The 21692-nt window shown below is 46.0% G+C and overlaps 2 protein-coding genes across 9 annotated transcripts; both read left to right on the plus strand.

Moving 5' to 3' along the window:
- The first annotated feature begins 9458 nt into the window (after positions 1-9458).
- On the plus strand, positions 9459-12062 carry LOC117587068 (peptidoglycan-recognition protein LA). Of its 2 annotated transcripts, none has more exons than XM_034277511.1 (5): positions 9459-9825; positions 10995-11204; positions 11267-11502; positions 11561-11767; positions 11833-12062. In XM_034277511.1, exons 1-5 carry the CDS (start codon positions 9474-9476, stop codon positions 11974-11976), a joined length of 1149 nt encoding a protein of 382 aa, XP_034133402.1. In that variant the 5' UTR covers positions 9459-9473; the 3' UTR covers positions 11977-12062. The 2 variants fall into 2 exon arrangements, with proteins under 2 accessions (XP_034133402.1, XP_034133403.1); XM_034277512.1 differs by lacking the exon at positions 9459-9825 and adding an exon at positions 10578-10925.
- Positions 12063-14645: 2583 nt separating this feature from the next.
- LOC117587075 (peptidoglycan-recognition protein LC) lies at positions 14646-21454 on the plus strand. Of its 7 annotated transcripts, none has more exons than XM_034277532.1 (5): positions 14646-14834; positions 16093-17138; positions 18274-18444; positions 18869-19020; positions 19095-19541. In XM_034277532.1, exons 2-5 carry the CDS (start codon positions 16286-16288, stop codon positions 19473-19475), a joined length of 1557 nt encoding a protein of 518 aa, XP_034133423.1. In that variant the 5' UTR covers positions 14646-14834; positions 16093-16285; the 3' UTR covers positions 19476-19541. The 7 variants fall into 7 exon arrangements, with proteins under 7 accessions (XP_034133423.1, XP_034133422.1, XP_034133424.1 ...); XM_034277531.1 differs by lacking the exons at positions 18869-19020; positions 19095-19541 and adding exons at positions 19797-19948; positions 20008-20428 and having other exon boundaries at positions 14648-14834; XM_034277533.1 differs by lacking the exons at positions 18869-19020; positions 19095-19541 and adding an exon at positions 20740-21454 and having other exon boundaries at positions 14648-14834.
- The last annotated feature ends 238 nt before the right edge of the window (positions 21455-21692 follow it).

Consider the following 21692-nt stretch of genomic DNA (forward strand, 5'->3'; position numbering starts at 1 on the left):
TATCAAAAATTCAACAGCAGCCCAAAGAGAACACTGGCTAACAGGGCTATTAAAAGGTGGGCCCACACAGACCCCCGGTGCCCCTAGCTCTATCCACATGTGGCACTACTACCGTCACGCCACGCGTCTAGCTCGTAAAACAATTCGTGTGTCCTATATCTCTACTGGTGGCATAGTGCAGAGAGACCCCTTTCGGGGAGGGGGAGGGGGGGTTGCTGAACCGGACTGGTCATTTGACAAGTGCCAAAGTTGCCACTCGTAAAGTTCTCGCAATAAAAGGAGAAGACCCAGAGCAAAAGGAAGCCTTTGCCAGAGCTGTGCCGGGAGGGGATAGCCAGGAGGTATAGAGTACAGCATGCCCATGGGCCAGGGTCATAAATATTATGTCCATTGTGTGGTCATAAAAGCCCAAAAGACATTCGACGAAAACAAACCAACAAACGAAAGCCTCCAGAAAGTACAGCAGCAACAAAAAAAGAGACACAAATTTAATTTATGTAAATTAAACTGGCAAATAATTGGCCCAAAAAGGCAGAGACAGAGAGAACTAAAGAGAGGGGGGCAGGGAGAGCTGAAGAAAAGCTTCTGCAAATGGCAATTACTTACCGAAGAAGATTCCAATGTAAAAATGGTTAGATGTGCGCCTAGAATTTCCCTAAGAAAATCGCCTGCAATCAATCAACGTGCAACTGGGCCGCTGGCAAACGAGTAGCAAAATCAATTGAAATTGAAAGATGATTTGCCCCTGCCCCTCAAAATCAGGCGGAGACCACCCAATGGTGGGAGCATCATGTAAACGAGTAGCGCCCGCAAGAAAAATCACTTACATTAATGAGTTCAAGTTGTTTTTGGCTCGAGGCTCTCACTGGGCTGGGCTTGGTTCTTGCTGCTTTGGTAATTTATAATGTCAGCAGACCAAAGAGAGGAAAACTGGAATCATACGAGTGTGTGGTGTGTGGGGGAAGGAAGCAAATCGAAGGCAGAGGAGCACTGACTGTGGCTGCGGAGTTGAAGCGGATCGGAGTGGAGCAGAAGTTACATTTCCATGCACAATTTACACCAATCTACAAGCACCAGCTACATACAGTTACAATCACTCACACGCAGAGAGAGAGAGAGAGAGAGAGAGAGTGAGCGAATGAGCAGTGAAAGGCAAAGCAAAGCAAAGCAAAGCTTGCGGCTGAAGCTAATCAATCTCGTGGCATGTCAGCCAACAGTCAATTTGTGTGCATGGGTGGGTGCTAATACATATGCATGCTAATGCGTGTGTGTGTGTCTTCAGTGTGTGTATGTGTTTCTCTATTGTAAGAAGTTAGTCTAATTAAATAAATAAGTGCATGTGATTTATTTGCCAGACACAAAAAACGAACAGCACCAAAGCGAAAGACGGGCAGAGGGAGAGAGCAAACACAGAGCAGTGGCAGCGGCAGCGGCGGCGGCAGAGAGCAGCGGCATAGCCGAAAGCTTATTGATGTTTGCATTTTTGCGGCACAGCACAGTCTGCTCTGTCTCTCTCTCTCTCTGCCTCCCTTCTTCACTCTATCTTGTTGTCTTCTAATTGAATCATGGGACAAATGAAAATGTCAAAGCAATACAAAGACGTATGGCACATAAAGTTATATTGGAAGTTATTTAATGGAACAATTAGTTAGGGAGGAAAATAAATAGAAGGCAGGGAAAGAGTTTCTGGGTAGCATCTCAGCTCAAAGTTGACAGCTAGCGACTAATGGGAGAGGCGGAGAGAGCTTTCTCAGAGATTGATCATTTATTTTTCCCCTAAGTAAAAATGGTATAGAAACCAAAGACGCATGGATCGTAGCTCCCTAACCCAAACTATCACGAACAATGGAAAAACAATAATCTATGTTGATGAAAAATCCATCAATTACTGAAAAGGTTCGTTACTTTTTGTTTCGTTTTGCTCGCAAATTATGACCACAAAATGGAATTCCCTGCCCATATCAAATTTATGGCCCATAAATCTTTACAATTTTTTTACTGGCTTACTCGAAATCTTTAATTAACTTCCAGCCTTAGACCCTACTAAATATGGTAGATATATTTATCTTTATTTTATTTTGTATCTTGGTTTTTTGCGCAGAGATTAAATTCCTTAAACTCCTTTTTGATATTAAGGGCAACGGATAGATGGCTTTATTGTGCTGCTTGCAGCTTGCTGGGGCATTTAATATGCTATGCCTGGCACGCCTACGAGTGCTCCGGGTACCCGCCCAGTTGCAGGGCATAAAAAGAGGACACAAGCGAGGGAGAGAGAGGGAAACCAACGACCAACGACCAGCGCACACGCTGCACAAAGGATTTAATAAATTTTGTAAATTTATTAAAGCCGCACGCACTGCACTGCAACACAAGGCCAGAACCCAATGCAACAGCAACAACGGAGCACAGAAATTTAATTAATTGCAGTCTTATGGGATCCACAGCTACAGGGATCGGTATTGGGTGGCCAGGCAGCGCCTGGCATTCCATGGGCAGGCGTCATCAGCTTTCATGCAATCAGCGGGGCCAAATCGCTATGGCCTAATGATTTTCCTGTTATGCTGCCAGAGCAAAAGAAAACATAATGAAGCCCAGACGGAAGAGAGGAGTTGGCAGAGAGACAGAGAGAAGGAGAGCGAGCACAGCATAACGACAACGGACTTCATTACCAAATTGAGCGGCGACTGGCATTTGCCATCGCCCATCGATGTTCTCCGGCTGCTGCTGCTGCTGCTGATTCTATTCCTGCTGCTGCTGTACACTGGACTTCCGTTTCCGTCCTGCACTGAACTGGACGAAGAGGCCGAATCGAAACGAAGGAGCTGGCTGCTGCAGCATCCTCCTCGATATAAAGATATAAACGTGGCAAAGCAATCAAGCAGCGAAGGCGACGATTTCCTTTGGATTTGCAGTCCACCCTATGGCCCACCCCAGCTCCTGCCGCTCTCCTTGAGCCTTGAGGGCTAAAACTCTGCCACCGAAAAATCCATCAAATCTTCAGCCGACTTTTGAGCCCATAAACTTGTGATTGATACTGAATTTAATCAAGTCGAGCGCATTTGGCATGCTTTCGGCTCTTTCGGCCCTCAAAGTCTCGATTTCTACATTTTTTCTCTACGTTTTTTTTGGGGCTATCCCCACCGCTTCTTATATTTTTAATTTACGCCTCGCAGCACGATTCTGCATGGCTTATCACAGAGATTGGCAAACGGTTCTGCTTCAGTGCACTTCAATTAGTTGCAAGAATACGAAATCCGCAAGCTGCAAAGTCCGAGAGCTGAATGATGATACTCCGGTCCGCTCTCTGCATACATCTACACTTTGTATTTACTTGTATTTCTATGATTACTTGTCCCATTCGAGGGTGTTTTTTCCATTTCCATTTCCAATTCTATTTTTGTTTTGTTTTTGCACAAAAAAAGAGGACAGCAAAAGCCACCGCAAATTCCGGATGTTCATCAACCAAATGAGGAAAAACAAAAACAAAAAACAATGGGAATTACAGTGCAGATAATGTCACAAAGAGAAGATTACCCTGTGATCAGGTGCTATAAAGAACCAGATAAAAATTATTTAGCAAAAAATAGTATAATAAATATAAATAACATTTTGAAATCGAATTAAATATTTATTTAATTAATTAAGAGCCGAACGCTGACCCAATTCCGCCAACCCGTAGCCATAATCATTCTCAAAACTTCCAATTTTAGCGGTAACTCTTCAACCCATCCACACCTGCTGAATAAACCCCGTAGTACCCTCTGTGTACATGCTAAGAGAAGAGAGAATGTCGCCACTGAAGCGAAATCCATTCGCTGAGTCACTGGGAGAAGGTCATCCAACCCGCTTCACTTGCAAATTTTGTTCAAATTTCAGTCCCAAAAATTGGTTGACACACATTGCAATGTGCACCACTCTCTCTCTCTCTCTCTCTCTCTCTGTCTCTCTTGTCTCTTGCCCTGGCACCGTATTTGTGCATCTCTTTCTGACGCCGAAAATATTCATGGAAATGCACTTAAAACATTTTAAAAGCGTTTCTGCGGTTCAATTTGCATAATTCCACTGCTGCACTCACACTGTGTAAAAATGTACAACATTTTACCACTAATAGCACGTACACACACACGCACACACACACACACACACATGTGCATACATTTAATTATCGAAATGGCAACCGGTTGGGGATGTCCACTCTTGCCGTACCCTGATGCCCTGATTCTGATGCCCGCCTCGACTTGAACTACATTTCTGTGAAATTGACCAGAAGCAGAACATTAAATTGCACGTAGAAAAGGGAAACCAGCAGCCAATGAAGCAGGAAGAACCACAAGGTCCAGCAGGACCAGCAGCCAGACGAGGCGCCATTTATCTAGGTTGTAGGATCTGTGCGTCGGTTCGTCCTTCGATCTGTCTGTTGGTTCGTCGCCCTGCGCCAGTTACGACGTAGAACAAAGCGTGCACAAAATTGTCTACAATTTCCCTTCAATTCAATTAGGCATATCATAAAATTGATGAAGGATAACTACAGAATGAAAATCAAATTGAATTAATTGTCCAACCGGTGACAGGCAGGCCCCAAGAATGTTTTGCATTCAACATTTTGCGTTGCTTCCACAACATTATAACATTAACAGCCGTGCTTCCCCTGTTGCTGTACATTAACATGACAAAGCCAACATTATGGCAGATTTAACTTGAGTTCCAACTCTGCAATCAGGCATAACAAAGCTGTTAAGGTAGCTAACAGCAATGAAATGCATAACAGCGCTGCCAGCAACTTTTACACTATCCATTCTTCCCCTTACCAGGCAGAGCGGAGCTGTAGAACATCTAAACAGAAATGGTTCTGCCATTCCTCTTAACATTCTACCCCTTAAAAAAAGATAACAGAGGCTGCCATAAATTCAACCTCCACAATGGACTTAACATAACAGCAAAAAAGCCAAAATCAACACTTCTCCTGCTGCAAAAATGCCATAAAAATGCGTTCCTCAATACTTGAACAAAACTGTTCCCAGCCCACACAGCAGGGGTGTGCGGGTTGCACCCTTTTAACAGTAATGTAAAAATCAAAAAAGTTTCGCTACCTCGTACGAGTATTTCTCATATATTTTCAAAGTTTCTTTAGCTCTAAAACCACCTCAAGAATTGTACGTAGGAAATCATTAGAAAAACTTAACCAAAAGTCACGAACATGCCCGCACATGTGCCCTCCCCATTCCCGACCCACCGCTTTGCGCTGGCGATAATTGCGAGAAAGACTAAAGGCTTTAGGGCGAAAAGGAGAAGGGGAAATGTACTAAGCTCCGACATGGACTGCATTTGGGGAAATATTTGCTTAAATGCCGCAAACCAAAACTCTGGATAGTTGAGGAATGAAATAAGCACACAGACACACACGAATGCAGCGTGCAGCTGCGTCGCGCGTTCTATGCGGAGTACACGTTATGTCTAACGTTTGTTATCCCAGGCACCAACAGCATCATCGTGCCACCACCATCACCACACCCCACACCCCACACCCCACACTCCATGCGCTGGGGTGCACCACAAAACGCGATGCCAATACGCCCGCGGCTCCCGTCCCATTCCGATCCGACCCTATGGAAACTTTTTGCATTGGGGTATTGGGCATTGGAATGGATGCCAACTAGCACGCGAGATATTGATGTGCGCCAAAATATGCCAAATATCAGTGAGAGGAAAGCGGTCGAGGAATAGAATGGGTGAATGGAGAAAGCCCCATACATTATACATGTGTACGAGGGAGAGTGAGAGTGGGAGCGAGTTTGTGTGTGTGGAGGAGGAGGGAGTGTGCTGCCAAATCAAGCGCAAGGCCCAAAAGTAGCAACAAATAAAATTTTATGCGCTGTGCGAAAAAGTTTTCTTTTTGCATAACGCCCCAACAGCAACAACAACAGCAGCAGTAGCAACAGCAACAGCCCAAGCCAGGAGCGGCTCGGATTAAAGTCGAGCTTTTGGATACTCTTTGCAGGCACGCAATAATGAGTTTCGGGAGAGAGCGCTCACTCGCCTGCAGTTGATCTCTGAGAGCGTCACACAATAAGCACTCTCGCAACAGAATTACACCCAACGAAAAAGCACTGTAACTTGTAATATTTACACTTGTTATCAAAATTTCAAATTTTCTACAAGAGTGAAAATAGTGAAAAACCTACATTAACTAAGATGCACTATGTTTGTACTTATTTTTCGAAGTTTCGTGTGTCGCAGTGTACAAATGTCATTTTTCGCTGGGTGTACAGAAAAGAAGTAGAAGCAGAAAAGCTTATCTACTCTGACTGCTGCTGATCGCAGTGGAGTGAAGTACAGTAAAATATCACAACACCCTCGGTCATAGAGTACTGACAGCAGCAGCAGCAGCAGCAGCATTCGAGCAGCAGCAGCAACATCATTGGAAAAGGCAATGGCAATTTACATGTACAATGCAAAAGTTTCGATTTTATTGTATGGGAGGATTGTACGAGAATACCCGCAGTCATACCCGTATGGTATAGGCGTGTCCGTGTGTGAGTGTGTGCCCGTCGGTTGAGATGTCTGATTCTGTTTGTTTTCCGTTCTGACAGCCATAGGAGATCGAAACGTTATGCTACACGATTTCCAGCCACCCCCCACCACCCTCTGTTAAATGCAAAAAGCAACCGGTTACGATTACTGCTGCCGGCCAAAAAGTCCAAAAACAGTTTCGTAACACTCAATTTTCGGAAAATGCCAGCTAGTTGGCAAGACTTCATTTTGGCATTACAGTCAGTTTTAAAGTGGATATTTCTCGCTTTCGAACGCTTAACTGGCTTATATTTCTCCCCCCCCCATCGAACGCTTAGCTTGGCTAATCACCTGCACTGCCATGCAAAAGCCAATTGTTTAGTTCATTTGTTTTGGCTGAAAGTGAAGTGCATGCCAGTACCTTGAAGCAGAGACAAATCGTTGGCCATTTAAAGCGTAGTTTCTGCTACTTATGCATGCCGCCCCAGACTAGCCATAAGTCTCATAGAAGTGGGCCATGGGGAAGTGGTATTTGCATGGGGGAGTACACTCAACTTTAGCAACTGCCACTGAAACTGCAATTTGCAACGGGGTATGCTATGCATGGCCATAACTAATTTGCATATTGTCTGATCCAATTGCATTATAGACTCAAACCAAAATCAATTGAAACTCCGTTGTGTGCGGCATGCACTCCAGACAAGGGCACCCCAAAGAAAAAATAGTAGTTGCTGACCAAAACATTTCTGTTCTCACGCTTCCCTAATTAGTGTGTGTCCAGGAGAATCTAATTATGTCTGTGCCAACGGAAAAAACTACAAAACCAAGAAGGTAAGCACATGCCCCTGGGTGCTAGGGTTGTGTGATGGATATGTGTATGATAAGAAATGTTAACCCTCTCAACCTGCTTATTTCCAAGCTGCTTTTCGAAATGAAATGTTTTGATTCTTTCGTGTTGCATGCTGCACAGTGTGGCATGGCGGTAGCCTGTAATCGTGCTGTGGCTTGGGCTGCGCAACCACCAACGTATTAGCAGACCCCCATGACTGTTTAAATTTCCACAGAGCAGTTTTTTCCAGCGCTTTTTCTGCGGCTGCTGCTGCTGCTACTGCTGCTTCTCGTGGTGGCCAGGAAACACAACGAACTGCCAAATGGCTAGCGCAAAGCGGAAGAAAAACTAAAACAAATGTCAGTCGTAGTTGACGCGTTGCCACCAGGCAGCAGTCGAGCGGCAGAACGGCAGTGGGGGGGGCAGAAGGACTCCAGGCAGGATGAGAACTAACCGTGGCCATTCCCCTTTTTGCCTCCGAAGCGACGGTTTGCAGCTGCCAGCGAAATGCAAATGTCATTTGCAGTTGACACTTGACTCAGCACTTCGCACTGTCCTAGGGCACTTTGGGGTTTTCACCTGCGTCGTCTTCCCGGGGTATGCCTCATGCCTCAATCCCCACAGACTCACACTGGCGGCAGACAGAGAGACAGAGGGAGAGATTGAGGGATAGGGACAAATAAAAGAAAGTAAAATAAAACAAAAAGCGGGTCGTCCCGACTAATGCCAACTGAACATGAATAAAGTCGTGGCCCTTTGGGGGAAGCTGCACCACCGCTGCCAGTGCCACTGCCAGAGCCAGTGCCAGTACCATGTCGTCGTTCTCGTCGCCAACGTCCCACCCATCGCTATTCTCGTGGTCGTCATTAGGAGGGCAGACGTCAAAGTATGCGCTTTGTTTTTGCTGCGTGCCAGGCGGCAGCAGCGTGTTAATAGCCGGCCACCCGTGCCACATGTATCCTCCCTGCTGCTACTGCTGCTGCTGCTGCTTGCCACTGCCGCTGAGTTGACAGAGGTGTGCCGTCGGTCCTCGTGGACGCCAGGGCAAAGTCAAGTGTTGCACAGTGTTGCCGTCGTCTCGCCAGTGTGTGTGTTTGTGTGTGGCGAAAGTGAAGCCTTGCTGCACAGCAGGCGGCAGCTGGCTGACATTTTGTGTGGCAAGCAAGCAAGCAAGGAGCAGCCAGCCAGCGGTGGGTGTTGATGCACTTAGTGGGCTTTGGGTTGTGTTAAGGGGTTGATTAACGAAACGAAAAGTGGATTAAAGTTCAACAAATAATTCACATTTTCTTGACATCAAGTCTGAGGGATATAATTTCAATAACTACGCCATTGTTCCTACGATCTTGACATGAAGCGTGAACCTTAAAGACGCAAGAATATTCCTTTCATGCTATATATTTTGAAGGAAAATCCAACCCTATCATACTGGGCGTATAATTGATTTTTTGCAAGGGGTGGCGCCGCCAGGTTATTTGGCTGTTTTGGGAACTATTTGGCGGCAATTTAGGGAACTTTGGATACAGTCCAGTGCTGCAAGTGGCGCCGCCCCAGCGACTATTTGTGGCATTTTCAAACTTGAGCGAAACTTTGGCAAGCCAACGACAGAGGGCACACATGAAGAATGGCTAGCCGCCAGAGTGCGCCACTAACTGAGAAGCGGCTACATGGCATAATTTGAATTGAAAAGTTTTAAAAACGGTTTAGAAACAGCAAATTAAACAATTAAAATGCAAATTGCTGGACACACCAGAACTGACTACTTAACTTGCGGTTACCAGCACATGACCAGCCCTCAGACTAAATTCGAATCAGAACTCGAGAGGCAGGCGATTAAATTATCTCCAGTTGGATGAATAATCGTTGGGCTTGTTAAAATTTTCCCAACATTCAGCCGATTTCCGCGCATTAAAACAAACTTTAGAGTTTACGCGGGAGATATGAAGAGCGAGCAAGAGAGAGCCGGAGAGGACTCTTAAATATTTGTTTTGATTTTCAGTTTCAAATCCCCAACAGCGGGCACTGCAGTTTCTAGCAGTCGTCGTTGAACTGCCACAGCAAACGGCAACAAAAGCGCAGCTCACGCACGTGACTCCCGTTACAGTGAAGCCTAGAACTGAGCAATTACAGAACGAAAATGTACGAGCAGAACAGCAGCAGCAGCAGCAGCAGCACTGCGACGGCAGCGGCTGAGTCTGCGCTGTGGTCTGTGAGCAGAGAACGGGGTGAACGCTCTCGGGTGCCGAGTGCCGCCCAAAGGTTGCACAATCTCACCTCTGCCTCAGCCACAACATGTTCTACGTCGTCCTCGACAGCCTTGCCTATGCCGCAGAATATCTTCAGCAATCCCTCGATACAGCCATCCAGTGTGGTCAATTTGTCGCACTCCACCGACGTGGTCATTGGACCGATGACCCAGTATCAGGGACCGGTATCCATATACTACATGGATGCCAGCATGGAGGCGCATGCCATGCAAACCGCAGCAGGTAAGTTTTCCCCCACAAGTCGCAGCAGATCGAAGTTCAAGCAAAGATCAGAGCAGCTTACTGTCGGATACATTGAAATGCTAATTTAAGTTCGAGCAGTAAAAACCCAGAGCCAAGCCAGGGTATTCCTGGAACTGCTGTGCAAAGAGAGCGAACTCAAGAGTTACCCAGCACTGCCCCTGCCTCTGCCCTACCCCTATCCTAGCCTAAGTACCGCCCCGTTCTTGTTGTTTGTACATCAATCTAAGGGCATTACGAATGCAAGGTACAGCACATTGCGCATACGTCACGTTGTATCGGTTGCAAGCGAACGCGCAATGGGGAAAAGACAGAGAGAGAGTGACAAAGAGAGAGGCAAACAAGAGTGCAAAACGTAGAGTGTGTAAAATGTGATATGGCAAAGGCAAACAAAATTCAAGAAAGTAAAGCGAAACAGTCCAGATAACGACTAAAAGATACCCGCTAAACGATGGAAACTAAACCGAAACTATTCCTTATACTTTCTGTAAGAACTTAGCGATCTCCCAGATCCAATGAAGATCATAGTGTGATCCATCCAAGCAGGAAATGCCTGCCTCTGCCGCGCATCAAATATACCCCTTGGCATCACTGCCGGCATCATAATGAGCTAAAGTCAGCTGCCTGCCCCTGGCGTTGCCCTGCCTCGACATCGCACAAAAACATGTCAACCGGAGGTGGCAGAGGGTGAATGGCACAATGGAACGATGGCTGCTCGACCATCGACAACTGCGCGGCATTTCAGTTGTTTCTGTGACGGGTTCAGGTGCGGTGGCCGTTTAGAGTTCCGGCCTTCTCGCTTGTTGTTTATCGGCAACGCGCTTACGTGCCTCCGCATGTCTCTCTCTCTCTCTTTTGCTCTGTGTGTGTGTGTATGATTCAACGCTGGGCAATTACTCATAAGAATTAACTCTTATAATGACCTGTCATTTGGTCACAAAAGAATTTTGATAAGGCATTACGCGCTGCGGCTACTGTGTGCGCAGACGCAATGAAACTGCTGCTCAAGGTGCACTCAGAGCGCACGGCGCGCAGAAGACGCACTCCAGAGCCCACTGTGGCACACTCTAGAGATAATTCAAGTATGGCAAAGCAGCTGGAGATCTTCTACAGCGTTAACTGAAACACTTTTGTGGACTATCTTCATACAGGAATCAACAGCAGCAGCAGCAGCAGCAACCTCCGCAGTCGTGATAGTTCCCCATCGAAGCGCCTCACGAGGAACACCATTCTGCTGATCACACTCATCCTGCTCGTTCTGGCCACAGCACTGATTGTGCTCTATGTGGAGCTGAATCGGCCACGCTCGGAGGCGGCCAACAAGGCGATTTACTTTGGCAACACCTACGACCACGACACGTGTAAGTGGACAACTGGTTGGGGTAGAGGGTCTCCTCCGTAACGAAATTCACCAATTGTGCAGTTCCGAATCTAGGAAATGGTCATCTAGTCATCGATCGCATACAGTGGGGTGCATCGACCAATGTGCGGCCATTGACAGTGCCACTGCGACGACCCATACCCTATGTACTCATCACACACATTGGCGTGCAGTCGATACCCTGCTCCAATGTCTACAAATGTTCCATCAAAATGCGCACCATACAAGACGCGGCAGTGGCTGAGAAGATCCTGCCCGATATTCAGTCTAATTTTTATGTAAGTAAAGGAAAAATGAATGTGCCGCGCACGTTCATTGGCCTCTACTCTTCCACAGGTCTCTGACGAGGGCAACATCTATGTGGGACGTGGCTGGGACTGGGCCAACACGTATGCCAATCACACGCTGGCCATTACCTTTATGGGTGACTACGGACGGTATACGCCGACAGCCAAGCAGCTGGAAGGTGTCCAATTTCTGCTGGCACATGCCGTGGCCAATCAACAGCTGGAAGTGGACTACAAGCTGGTGGCACAAAATCAAGTAAGGAGAAGTCAAGGCAACACAGGGAACTGCCAGCTGATCTGTTCCATCCATTCCCCTTCCAGACCAAGTCCAGCAAAAGTCCTGGCATCAATGTGTATCGTGAGATACGCAAATGGCCGCACTTCTATGGCTGTGGCATGGACGAGGCGCCCGCCTGTGGCAGCGAACTGGGCATGACGCGTGACTCCTGGGATGCCAAGCAGTAGTTGAACCACCCATGGACTTCTTTACCACCTAAGAGCGTATCCAAATACAAATTATATTTAATTAATATACTAAATCAGGAAAATGACACGAGCTTTCCTTTGGGTTATGCATGACTTGGGTCAAAAAAACAAAACAACAGAAACAGAAACCGAAACCGGTTAGGAGCGCTACGTTTATTTATAGAGCAGTTGCTCCCTCTCTCTCTCTCTCTCTCTCTCTCTCTCTGGTTTTACACTCTCTCTTTCTGCCTTTTACACGCTCTCTCTTAAGTTGTTTATTTAACTGTCGCTCAAAAGCTGGAAATTCCCAAGCCGCAAAACACGAACCAAACCGAACCGAACCGAACCTATCAGCTTGTGTATAGATGTAGACCAGCTTTTAATACTCACATGAATAGTGATCGTGTCTATATATATTCTATATACTACATGTCTACGTCTCATTCTGTATGCAAGTACAACCATCATTATCGGTAGCTTCATGTTCCGTTCACTTGTGTGTGTGTTGTCCCCTGCCGCTGTTGCTGTTATTTATCTGGTTTTCAAGTTAATTAAAATACTGAACAACAACAACAAATACACTTAAAATACATTACAGATGTGAGGTAAAATGAGAGCAGATTGAGAGCTCATGGCAGGGATTTTCGCAGGATAACTTGTTGGAGATCGTCTTACGATGGAACAATATCCATTTATACGCAACTCTCTGATAATAATTACGGTTAGAGTACACCTAAAACTTCATCTAAAATAATTTCCAAAAATGATTCCTCCTTTTTCGCACAGTTCTTTCCCAGCTTAGTGGGTGTGTCTTATCAACGACCTTCACTGCAGCCACTCATCGTCGTCATTCATCAAACAGCAACGCCCTCATACACCGTACCCCCGCGCAATACATTTTTGGCCTCAGGTGCTGCCGAGAAACAATGACGAAAGTGCGGCACGTGTAGCAACAAAAAATACAACCAATAAAAATAGGGAATCCCCAACAAAAAAAATATTACAATTAATAATAATTAAGGAAAGAAAAAGAAGCAAAGGCAAAATGTAAGCGAGGCTTAAACAGATTTAAGCCGTGATTGGTATTTGGTTTATTTATAGTTCATGCGCAGTTCAAACTTCATCGGAAATGATATTAACACATTACAAAAGTGGGCTAACTATGGGTAAGGTGTGGGACGAGAGAGAAGAGTGAGCTATGGTCGAGTGACTGAAGGAAGATCCATGGCTGTCAGTTGAGTATTTTCAAATATTTCCATTACATTTTATGGTGATTTTCTCAGGGAATACAGAGCACAATTTGTCCAATTTTTCTAGAATTATTTTTAAGTATTTATGTCCCTTTTCTGCTATGTACATTGAGCACCGCATACCAAGTACCCTCCACAACTTCTCCAGTACGTTTCGCCAATATGTGGCTATATTTTTTGTTGTTGTAGCTCACTCACTTCATCAGACTATCAGCAGACGATCATCGTTGCGAATGCAACAAACAACAAAAAAAGCTGCCAAACAATAATTATATTAAATATTTTTGCTGCCAAGTACAATGGAGCCAAACCAAAAGATTTGCTCACTATTTTGCGAGGGGTGAATAGGAGACGACAACACAGTGAAATAGCCCAAAAACCGATTGCGGTAGTGCACAAAAGAAAAACAATTCTCGGAAATGGTAGCGCAATTTGAAATTGTTCAATAATGTTGCCCACACGAGTACCGGTAACGAAAAAACAACAACAAATTGAATGCCAGCCGCCGGGTGGGGAGAGAGAGCAAGAGCAAGAGCAAGAGATTTGTGTTGTTTATGGGATGAACAAATAAAAGAAAAATAAAAAAAAAAGAGTTAGGTAAATACCTATGAATGTGTATGTGTGTGTGTGTGTACGGGGCATGTCTGTGTGCACGTCTAAACAAAAACAAACAGTCATTGTCAGGTGGGCACGGGAGAGCTGCCTGTCGAGAGCGCTTCCAGCTCACAGCTCACAGCTTCCAGCTCCCAGCTCCCAGCATTGGGGAGTAGCTAGGCAAATATCATTATAAATTTGACTAATATCTGGAATCAGACAGCCAGAGAGACATGCATAAACAAAAAAACCCGAAATCAAGAACAGGTTACGCAGTGACGCACGGGGAAATCGAAATCAAGCAGCCATCCAGCGATCCATAACGATCTTCCCTGAATGCAACCCTACCACATGCACATGATCGCGGAATTCTTGGATGCCATTACCATACATAAACGAAAGAGGGCGAAAAGTGGACACCCAACAACCTGTTGTAATGAAACTGGTAAGACGTGTGGCACAGCACAAAGTAAATACTAGATTTTGGTGTAGCATAATTAGGACAAGGTTTGCCATGCTCAAGAGGCGTTCAAAAATTCTTAAAATATTCAAAATTCAATTTTAGTTGAAAGCTTTTTGAAGCGCCTCTCACGCAGTTGCAGTCCAAATCAAACAACTTTGTGTTAAATAATAAACAGCGATTCCCAAGCAGAGAACTGTGGCGTGCTCTCACTCCCACCAAAGTTGTGGTCTCTCTCCCCCCCACTCTTTGTATAGCTCGCTCTCTCCACTCTTTGTGTCTCCCCCTCTCCCTCTCTGCAGCTTTCCTGCTCAGTTGCTCCAGCCCGACGAGATTCGCCGTGTGATCGGCTCGCCCGCTCCGCTCAGTCGATCAGAGTCACTCGAACGCGCCGCTGCTCGACAAAAATTTCCACTTTGGCGCGCAATCAAATTGCAATAAAAATCGAATCGAATCGAATCGAATCGCGTCTACAACCAAGATATTTATGTGCTGCATTGGATGCGCGTCGGCAATTGGAAGTGCGTGAAATTGGAATTCCCAACTCTAGACGAGTATGTGATATTTTTTTGTTTAGTTTTACAGCTGCCAAAAAGTCAACAAAAAGCATGAATTATGTGCGTGTTGAAAGTGTAAATCAGAGTTCTGCCATCTAAAATTGCAATATCAATGATAAACGTTTGGAAATTGACAAAAAATTGCATAAAAAGGAAATGGCAAAATTCGTTCATTTGTTCGTGGAAAAAAAAAAAAACAAAAACACAAACGAAAACACGTTCCAGGCAAAAATCAATTAATTTGCACCTACAAGTAGTAGGCAATATTTAATGATAATTTTTCGAAAGAAAAAAAAACACTGAGGGACAGGGAGACAGACCGACGGGAGACAGCTTCCCCCTGAACAGAACAGAACCTCCAACCCAACAAAGAGACACACACACACACACACACACACACACACACATGAGCTGTGTGGGCACATGTATGGGTGACAATGGCCGCTCAAGTGTGTGTGTATTGGTGCGCTCAACTCAACTTTACTGTTCCTCATTTGTGGCGGGTTGTCGCTTGGCGTTGCTCCGTTTGTGTTATCTCAAAAGCCCGCTCTGTGCCAACTCTGTGGCCCAACCCCACCCCCACCCCCAAACCCAAGTACCCCCCTGCAGAGTTATTATCAAAGTTCTGCGAATTCTCTCTGCCAGTTTGTGCAATGAAAGGTGTTCGCTTGTCTTGGGGATTGTCTGTCCTAAAACTGCTGTGCAGCGAACGTCATAGTTGGCAGCTGAAAGCTTTACTACGTCAACGATTGTACTTAGGGTTAGATCATTTGCATAAGCCTCTCTCTCTCTCTCTCTCTCTCTCTCTCTCGGTCTATGCCTCTGCCTCAATTTATGGCTTATTGAGGCGGGGGATATACACACTCGGACAATAGAGTAAACCGCATAATTATTTATATTAATTTAGCCGAGTGCTGAGCGACAGGTTTTAAAATATTTCAAAAAATATAGCCCTAAAGCCAGGCCCCTAATTCAGTCATCATTGGCCTCATTGAACTGCCATGAACATCAAATAAAACCTATATAATATTTAAATGAATAAATCACCAGGGGAAACGTGTCATAATTGGACTTCTCTGATAACAATAAAACGCTTTAAAAGCTGTGCAATTAGTGAAATATAAAAACTAGAATAAATTACAACAAAAAGCAAGCAAAGTGAAGTGCAAATAAAACTTGAACAAAGAATAATCCAAAATCAACAACAGAATTACTGAGAATATAAGAAAAACAACAAAAATCTTCATATTTACAGATAGCTCTCACGATGTGATGATATTTGCCTAAAGCCTTGAGACCACAACAAAAAAAAAAAGAAATATGTGCGCCCAATTCTGAGGCAGGGCAGAGGCAGGGTTGCTAAATAGCAAAACCAACAACAAAGCGCAACTGAAAACACACACAAAAGAGAGTGAGGAAGAGCGAACCTAGAGTTCTGATTACGTGAAATGCATGTGCATTATGAAAGGAATATGAACGGGAGGGGACAGTCCGACATGAACGATCGCATCATTAATCTGTCGACGGGCAAAAACTGCAGCACATCATCCACAGATTCTGGTGTCATACTCAATGATAATGCGGCCAGCTTCAAGGCAGAGGAGCCAAAGACCAAAGATGCGAGTATCAGCAGCAACGGCAACAGCAGCTGCGATGAGGAGCCCCAAGCGAGACCCAAGGCGGAAGCGAAATCCAAGTCAAAGGATGCCAATCGTATCAGCATCGAGCACACAGTGAACATCAGTCAGAGTAAAGGTGGCAAGAGCTCACCCACACTCTCAGTGCGAAGTACGACCATTTCGATAGTGTCCATCGATGAGAATGCGCCCGATTCCAGCTGCATTGACAGCGACTCGGATGCCGAGGGCCACCACAATGACTACACGGTCCAGAAGCTGGGCCAACAGATCAGCTACCCGCCCAATTCCAGCGACCAGCTGCGAGACCTCAACCAGGGTCTCACCGTGATCAGTAGACAGGTGGCGCCGGGTCAGGCGCAAGTGCCGCCACCCACAGCCTGCGAGGCGGGCGTCATGGCCAAGCAGCTGCTCAACGGCAGCCTGGCACTGGCCACGCCCAGCCCAACAACAGCCAACTCGCCGCAGGGCATCGGCAGCATAGCGCTGACCAACTCCACAGATGTGACCTTCGGGGACAAGCACTTCTACGAGGGACCCGTCACGATACAACAGTTTCTCATCGACAATCGGGACAAGTGGAAACCGGGCGAGGGTGGCGGCGCAGATGGCCAGGATAATCCCGCCTTCAATGGTCGCCCACAAACAAATGGCGCTGCAGCGGGTAAGTGGCGTAGATCTAGAGTGGGTCTATCTATAATTTCCTGTTGCCCGAGTAACACATTCCTCTGCTCTGTCTTCACCTTCGATTGGCTCTGTTCTGTGTTCTGTTTGCTTTATTGGGGGAATATATTGAACGCGTGCAATTTGTTTACTCAAGACTTTAATGATTGTGCTGCGAAACGTAGATTACCAGATGGCCGCAAACACATACAATGAACAAACATACAACAAATAGTATTTTGTACAAGTAGCAGAGCAAAAAAGAGCACAGCTACATTGCAGCGAAGAAAACTTTATGAAAAGGAAACAATTTCCAGCTTCATTCACAAAAGAAAAATTGGATATTTTTTTGGGTGTTCAATAAGACATAAAAATCCATCACAAAAATTGAAATTGAATTGCAGAAAATTCAAGGTCTGCCACGCAGTTTTGTTCCCCATTTGTTTACTTGATTCGTTTTCACAATTACCATAATGAAATGAGCTAAAGAAAAATCAAATTCCCGCTCGCTGTATACGCAAACAGTCGAGACGGAGCAGCGACTTAGTGCCCGTTTAGTTAGCAGCTTTAATTAAACAGAACCCTAGTAAGGTACTTCCCCATTTCTGAGGTAATAAATGGAGCGTGTACACAGGGGGTTTTTTCCTGCTAAATAAACAACAAGAGCGGGAGCAATGTGGCACGCACTTGGCACAACAATAAAAAAGTACCCTGCCTGAATGCCAAAATCAGAGCTCAGTTCAGTTGCTAATTTGAAACGATCGGAGAATGTTGAACGGCATGCACGGAAGTTGCAGCAAGTGCTGTGGATTAATTGCACCCAACCACAATCGAATCGAGTGTGATAATGGTCGATGTGGACGTCTGTTCCACAGACACTGCACGGGTCTAAGCTCGGAACAGCTTCAACTGCTGGAGACAATACCCAATTTGAGCTGGCGTTGTGATGGGTGTTTGGGCAGTAGTCAGAATCAGCAACAGAATCAGAGTTCATTGCAGTTGAGCAAATGGCTGGAGCAGAGTCTCAGGCAGCACGAAAAGAGATTGGAGATGTTAGAGCAGCGTAAGAGACTGCAAGAAAAGCCACAAACTTTGAGAACACACGTTGACCCTTCCTTCCTTCCATTCTTTTGTAGGTTCCAAGCTAGATGATGAGGGGCAGCAGGCGCCCATGCTCTGTCCGTATCTGCCAAATACCATAAGTCGCAAGGCCATCAGCATAACGGTGGCATTCGTGCTGTTAACAACACTATTGGGCATCATATTGGCCACCACAACGAACATCTTTGGCAAGACATTGAACAAAAGTAAGCTCGGTGATGTACTCGACGATTCCCGACTAAATATTCCAATCAATTCAACAATAGGTACAGTTTTTTGTCCTCAAATTAAGTCTTATGCGTGTGCGTGTGCTTCCTAATCCCCATGACCAACACTAAACCCTCCACATACCCTTCTTGCATGTCTAACAATTCTGAAACTAATGCACATTCAATGTACAATACATAACTAAACACACAGAATTGGTGGGGAAAACTCAAATGCTCCTAACATTGCTACCTAAAACGCGCGCAACTGTACGCTGTACGAACAGTGTTGTGAAGTGAAAGATGCTGCAGTAAATGAACTGAAAGTGTTACCTCGTGTTAAATTGAATGGAATATAAAGAGAGAGAGAGAGAGTGAATCAAGCGGCGATCCATTGCTAATCCACGATCATTTCCATGTGCAGCCGACTTTGATGTCATCGACAATGGCACCTTTGTCATGCTCAAAGTGGCAGAATGGGGTGGTAGACCACCCAAGACCATTCTCGAAGCCTTGGAGTTGCCCGTGCAGCGTGTTATCATCTCACACACCGCCGCCGAAGGCTGTGAATCGAGGGTAAGTCCAATTACGGGATCCATTAATACCATCAATGTTTATGTTCAATGTGTGCCTTGTCCTGCCATCCCAAGGAAATCTGCTCGAAACGCACGCAGGTTGTGCAATTCTTTCACATGGACAGCTGGGGCTGGGATCACATTGGCTATAACTTCCTGGTGGGCGGCGATGGACGCGTCTACGAGGGACGCGGCTGGGATCGTGTGGGTGCGCACACCAAAGGCTACAACAGAGGCAGCATAGGCATCTCCTTCATTGGCACCTTTACGACTGTGAGGCCAGCGGAGCGACAGCTCAAAGCCTGCCAACTGCTAATTGCCGAGGGAGTGCGACTCAAGATGTTGGCTCCCGACTTTCGGTTGTACGGGCATCGACAGCTGAGTGCCACCGAGAGTCCCGGCGAGGAGCTGTACAAAATCATACAGAAGTGGCCACATTGGTCGCACGAGATTTAAGTTTCCAAGTTTAAGTTTAGGTTAAGTTTTAATTGTTTACTGGAATGGCTAATGTATTATCTATTTTGAATAAGAGTCTATCTACACACACACAAGGAAAAATGTCCCATTGCATTTTCATTTCCACACTCATTCATTCGTTCCTGTCCGGTCTTCGTTAACCCGTTCCGGTCGTGTCCAATGTGCCAGTCTTTCTGTCAAAAAGTGTCCTAAAAGTGTTGCCTAAAGTTGAGTTGAATGGAATATGTCTGACATGTATGTACTCTGCCTTACAATGCTCCACGATTCCCCAAGCGACTCAAGAATATCTCTCGATTCTAGCTGAAGCTGATATTGTGACGGATGGCGCTCTGGAGCTGATCAAAATCAAGGACTGGGGCGGCATGCCAACGCGAGGTAAGCCCGATCTGCTCAAGCTGCCAGTTTCCCGTGTGATCATCTCTCACACCGCCTCCGAGGGCTGTGAGTCGCTGGTGAGTGGAACTGAATAACGACTGCCAGGAACTTTCCTTGACATCTCCACGCTCTGCAGGAAGTCTGCTCGTATCGTGCGAGAGTCACCCAAAGCTATCACATGGATAGCTTCAATTGGGATCAGGTGGGCTACAATTTCATGGTTGGTGGCGATGGACGCGTCTACGAGGGACGTGGCTGGGATATACAGGGAGCCCATGCGCTGCGGCACAACAGGGACAGCATTGGCATCACTTTCATGGGCAGTTTTGACAAAATCAAGCCGACAGCGGCCCAACTTCGTGCGTGTCAGCTGCTCATCGAGGAGGGCGTGCGCCTGAAGAAGCTCAAGCCAGACTACAAGCTCTACGCACACCGACAGCTGGTGGCCACCAAGAGCCCTGGGGATGAGGTCTACAAGATTATAAAGACGTGGCCGCACTGGGAAGATGTTGAAAGGACAAAGCAAAATGTGTTATAAATAAATGTTATTTCTGTATTTAATCAAGGAAAATTTAATAAACATTTAAACAAATAGAAAACATGATTTAACACTAGCCCACACTAGTTCCTAAAGGTACATCCTAACCAACACTAGTTCCTAAAGTTGCTAACCGTTAGCCCATTAATTCCAAAATACAAACTCTAACTAACACTGGTTCCTAAAGTTAAACCCTAACCAGCACATTCATTCCTTAACCCACACTGGAGCATGAGGAATATACACCGCACAACCCGACGCTTACCAACACTAAACACCATTCACATACGCCAAATGCAATCTCTAATCAGAGCCCACACTCTCTCCCAGATCAAGACAACATTGGCGGCGGCCTCATCCTGCGTTTTGTTCACCGCCAAGCCTGGCTGGCCCAGCCGCCGCAGAAGACCCTGCCCGATCTCACGCTGCCCGTCTCCCTGGTCATCGTTCTGCCCACCAATTCGGACAACTGCACCACCCAGGCGCAGTGTGTGCTGCGCGTGCGCCTGCGCCAGACCTTCGACATTGAGTCGCTGCAGGAGGACGATATTGCCTTCAACTTTGTGCTTGGCGGCGATGGAAATGTGTACGTGGGTCGCGGCTGGGACCAGGTGGGCGCCCACATGAGCGGCTACAATACGAGGAGCCTGAGCTTCGCGTACATTGGATCGTTCCAGAACCAGAAGCCGTCGGCCAAGCAGCTCAGCGTCACCAAGTTGCTGCTGGAGCGTGGCGTCAGTCTGGGCAAGATTTCACCCAATTATCGGCTGACGGGGGCCAGCAAACTGGAGCCCAGCATCACGGAATACAAGGCCGAGCAACTGTACCAGAGCTTTGGCAATTGGAGCCACTGGTCGTGACTAGCTTAAGCCATTTACTAGCACTCAACATTTGATATTGTAATATAGTTTCTCTCCCTTCCCTCAACTCTCCCCTCTTGAATGTATGTGGCATATGTGAATTAGCTCTAGACTTACTCGAAATCTGATGAAAATGTGATATTATATGAAAAGCAAAAGCAAATGCAAAAAGCAAAAGCGATTAATTACACTTTTTTCAATCAAACGGGGGGTTGACCCACTTGGGACCCTGCCTGATAATGGGAATCCAAGAAATCTCTGATTTCGCAGTGGAAAACGTGACTTAATTGCCATTTCATTTGTAGCCTCGATGCCCATCTGCTAAATCATCTACGCAGCATTTGAAAGCAGGTTGTAGACGCCCCATCAATGCCAAGGGGATTCCCAATTCTTCAGTAGCTCTAAGAGAGTGGTACACCTCTT

Source organism: Drosophila guanche, unplaced genomic scaffold (assembly GCF_900245975.1).
Source record: "Drosophila guanche unplaced genomic scaffold, DGUA_6, whole genome shotgun sequence".
Classification (NCBI taxonomy): Eukaryota; Metazoa; Arthropoda; class Insecta; order Diptera; family Drosophilidae; genus Drosophila; species Drosophila guanche.

Coding starts and splice junctions, on each gene's coding strand:
- LOC117587068 (XM_034277511.1), top strand. CDS start 9,474: ATGTACGAGCAGAACAGCAGCAGCAGCAGCAGCAGCACTGCGACGGCA. Junction 11,205..11,266: donor CACCTACGACCACGACACGT/GTAAGTGGACAA, acceptor CCAATTGTGCAG/TTCCGAATCTAGGAAATGGT. Junction 11,503..11,560: donor ATATTCAGTCTAATTTTTAT/GTAAGTAAAGGA, acceptor ACTCTTCCACAG/GTCTCTGACGAGGGCAACAT.
- LOC117587075 (XM_034277530.1), top strand. CDS start 16,286: ATGCATGTGCATTATGAAAGGAATATGAACGGGAGGGGACAGTCCGAC. Junction 17,139..18,273: donor AACAAATGGCGCTGCAGCGG/GTAAGTGGCGTA, acceptor ATTCTTTTGTAG/GTTCCAAGCTAGATGATGAG. Junction 18,505..20,739: donor TCCAATCAATTCAACAATAG/GTACAGTTTTTT, acceptor ACTCTCTCCCAG/ATCAAGACAACATTGGCGGC.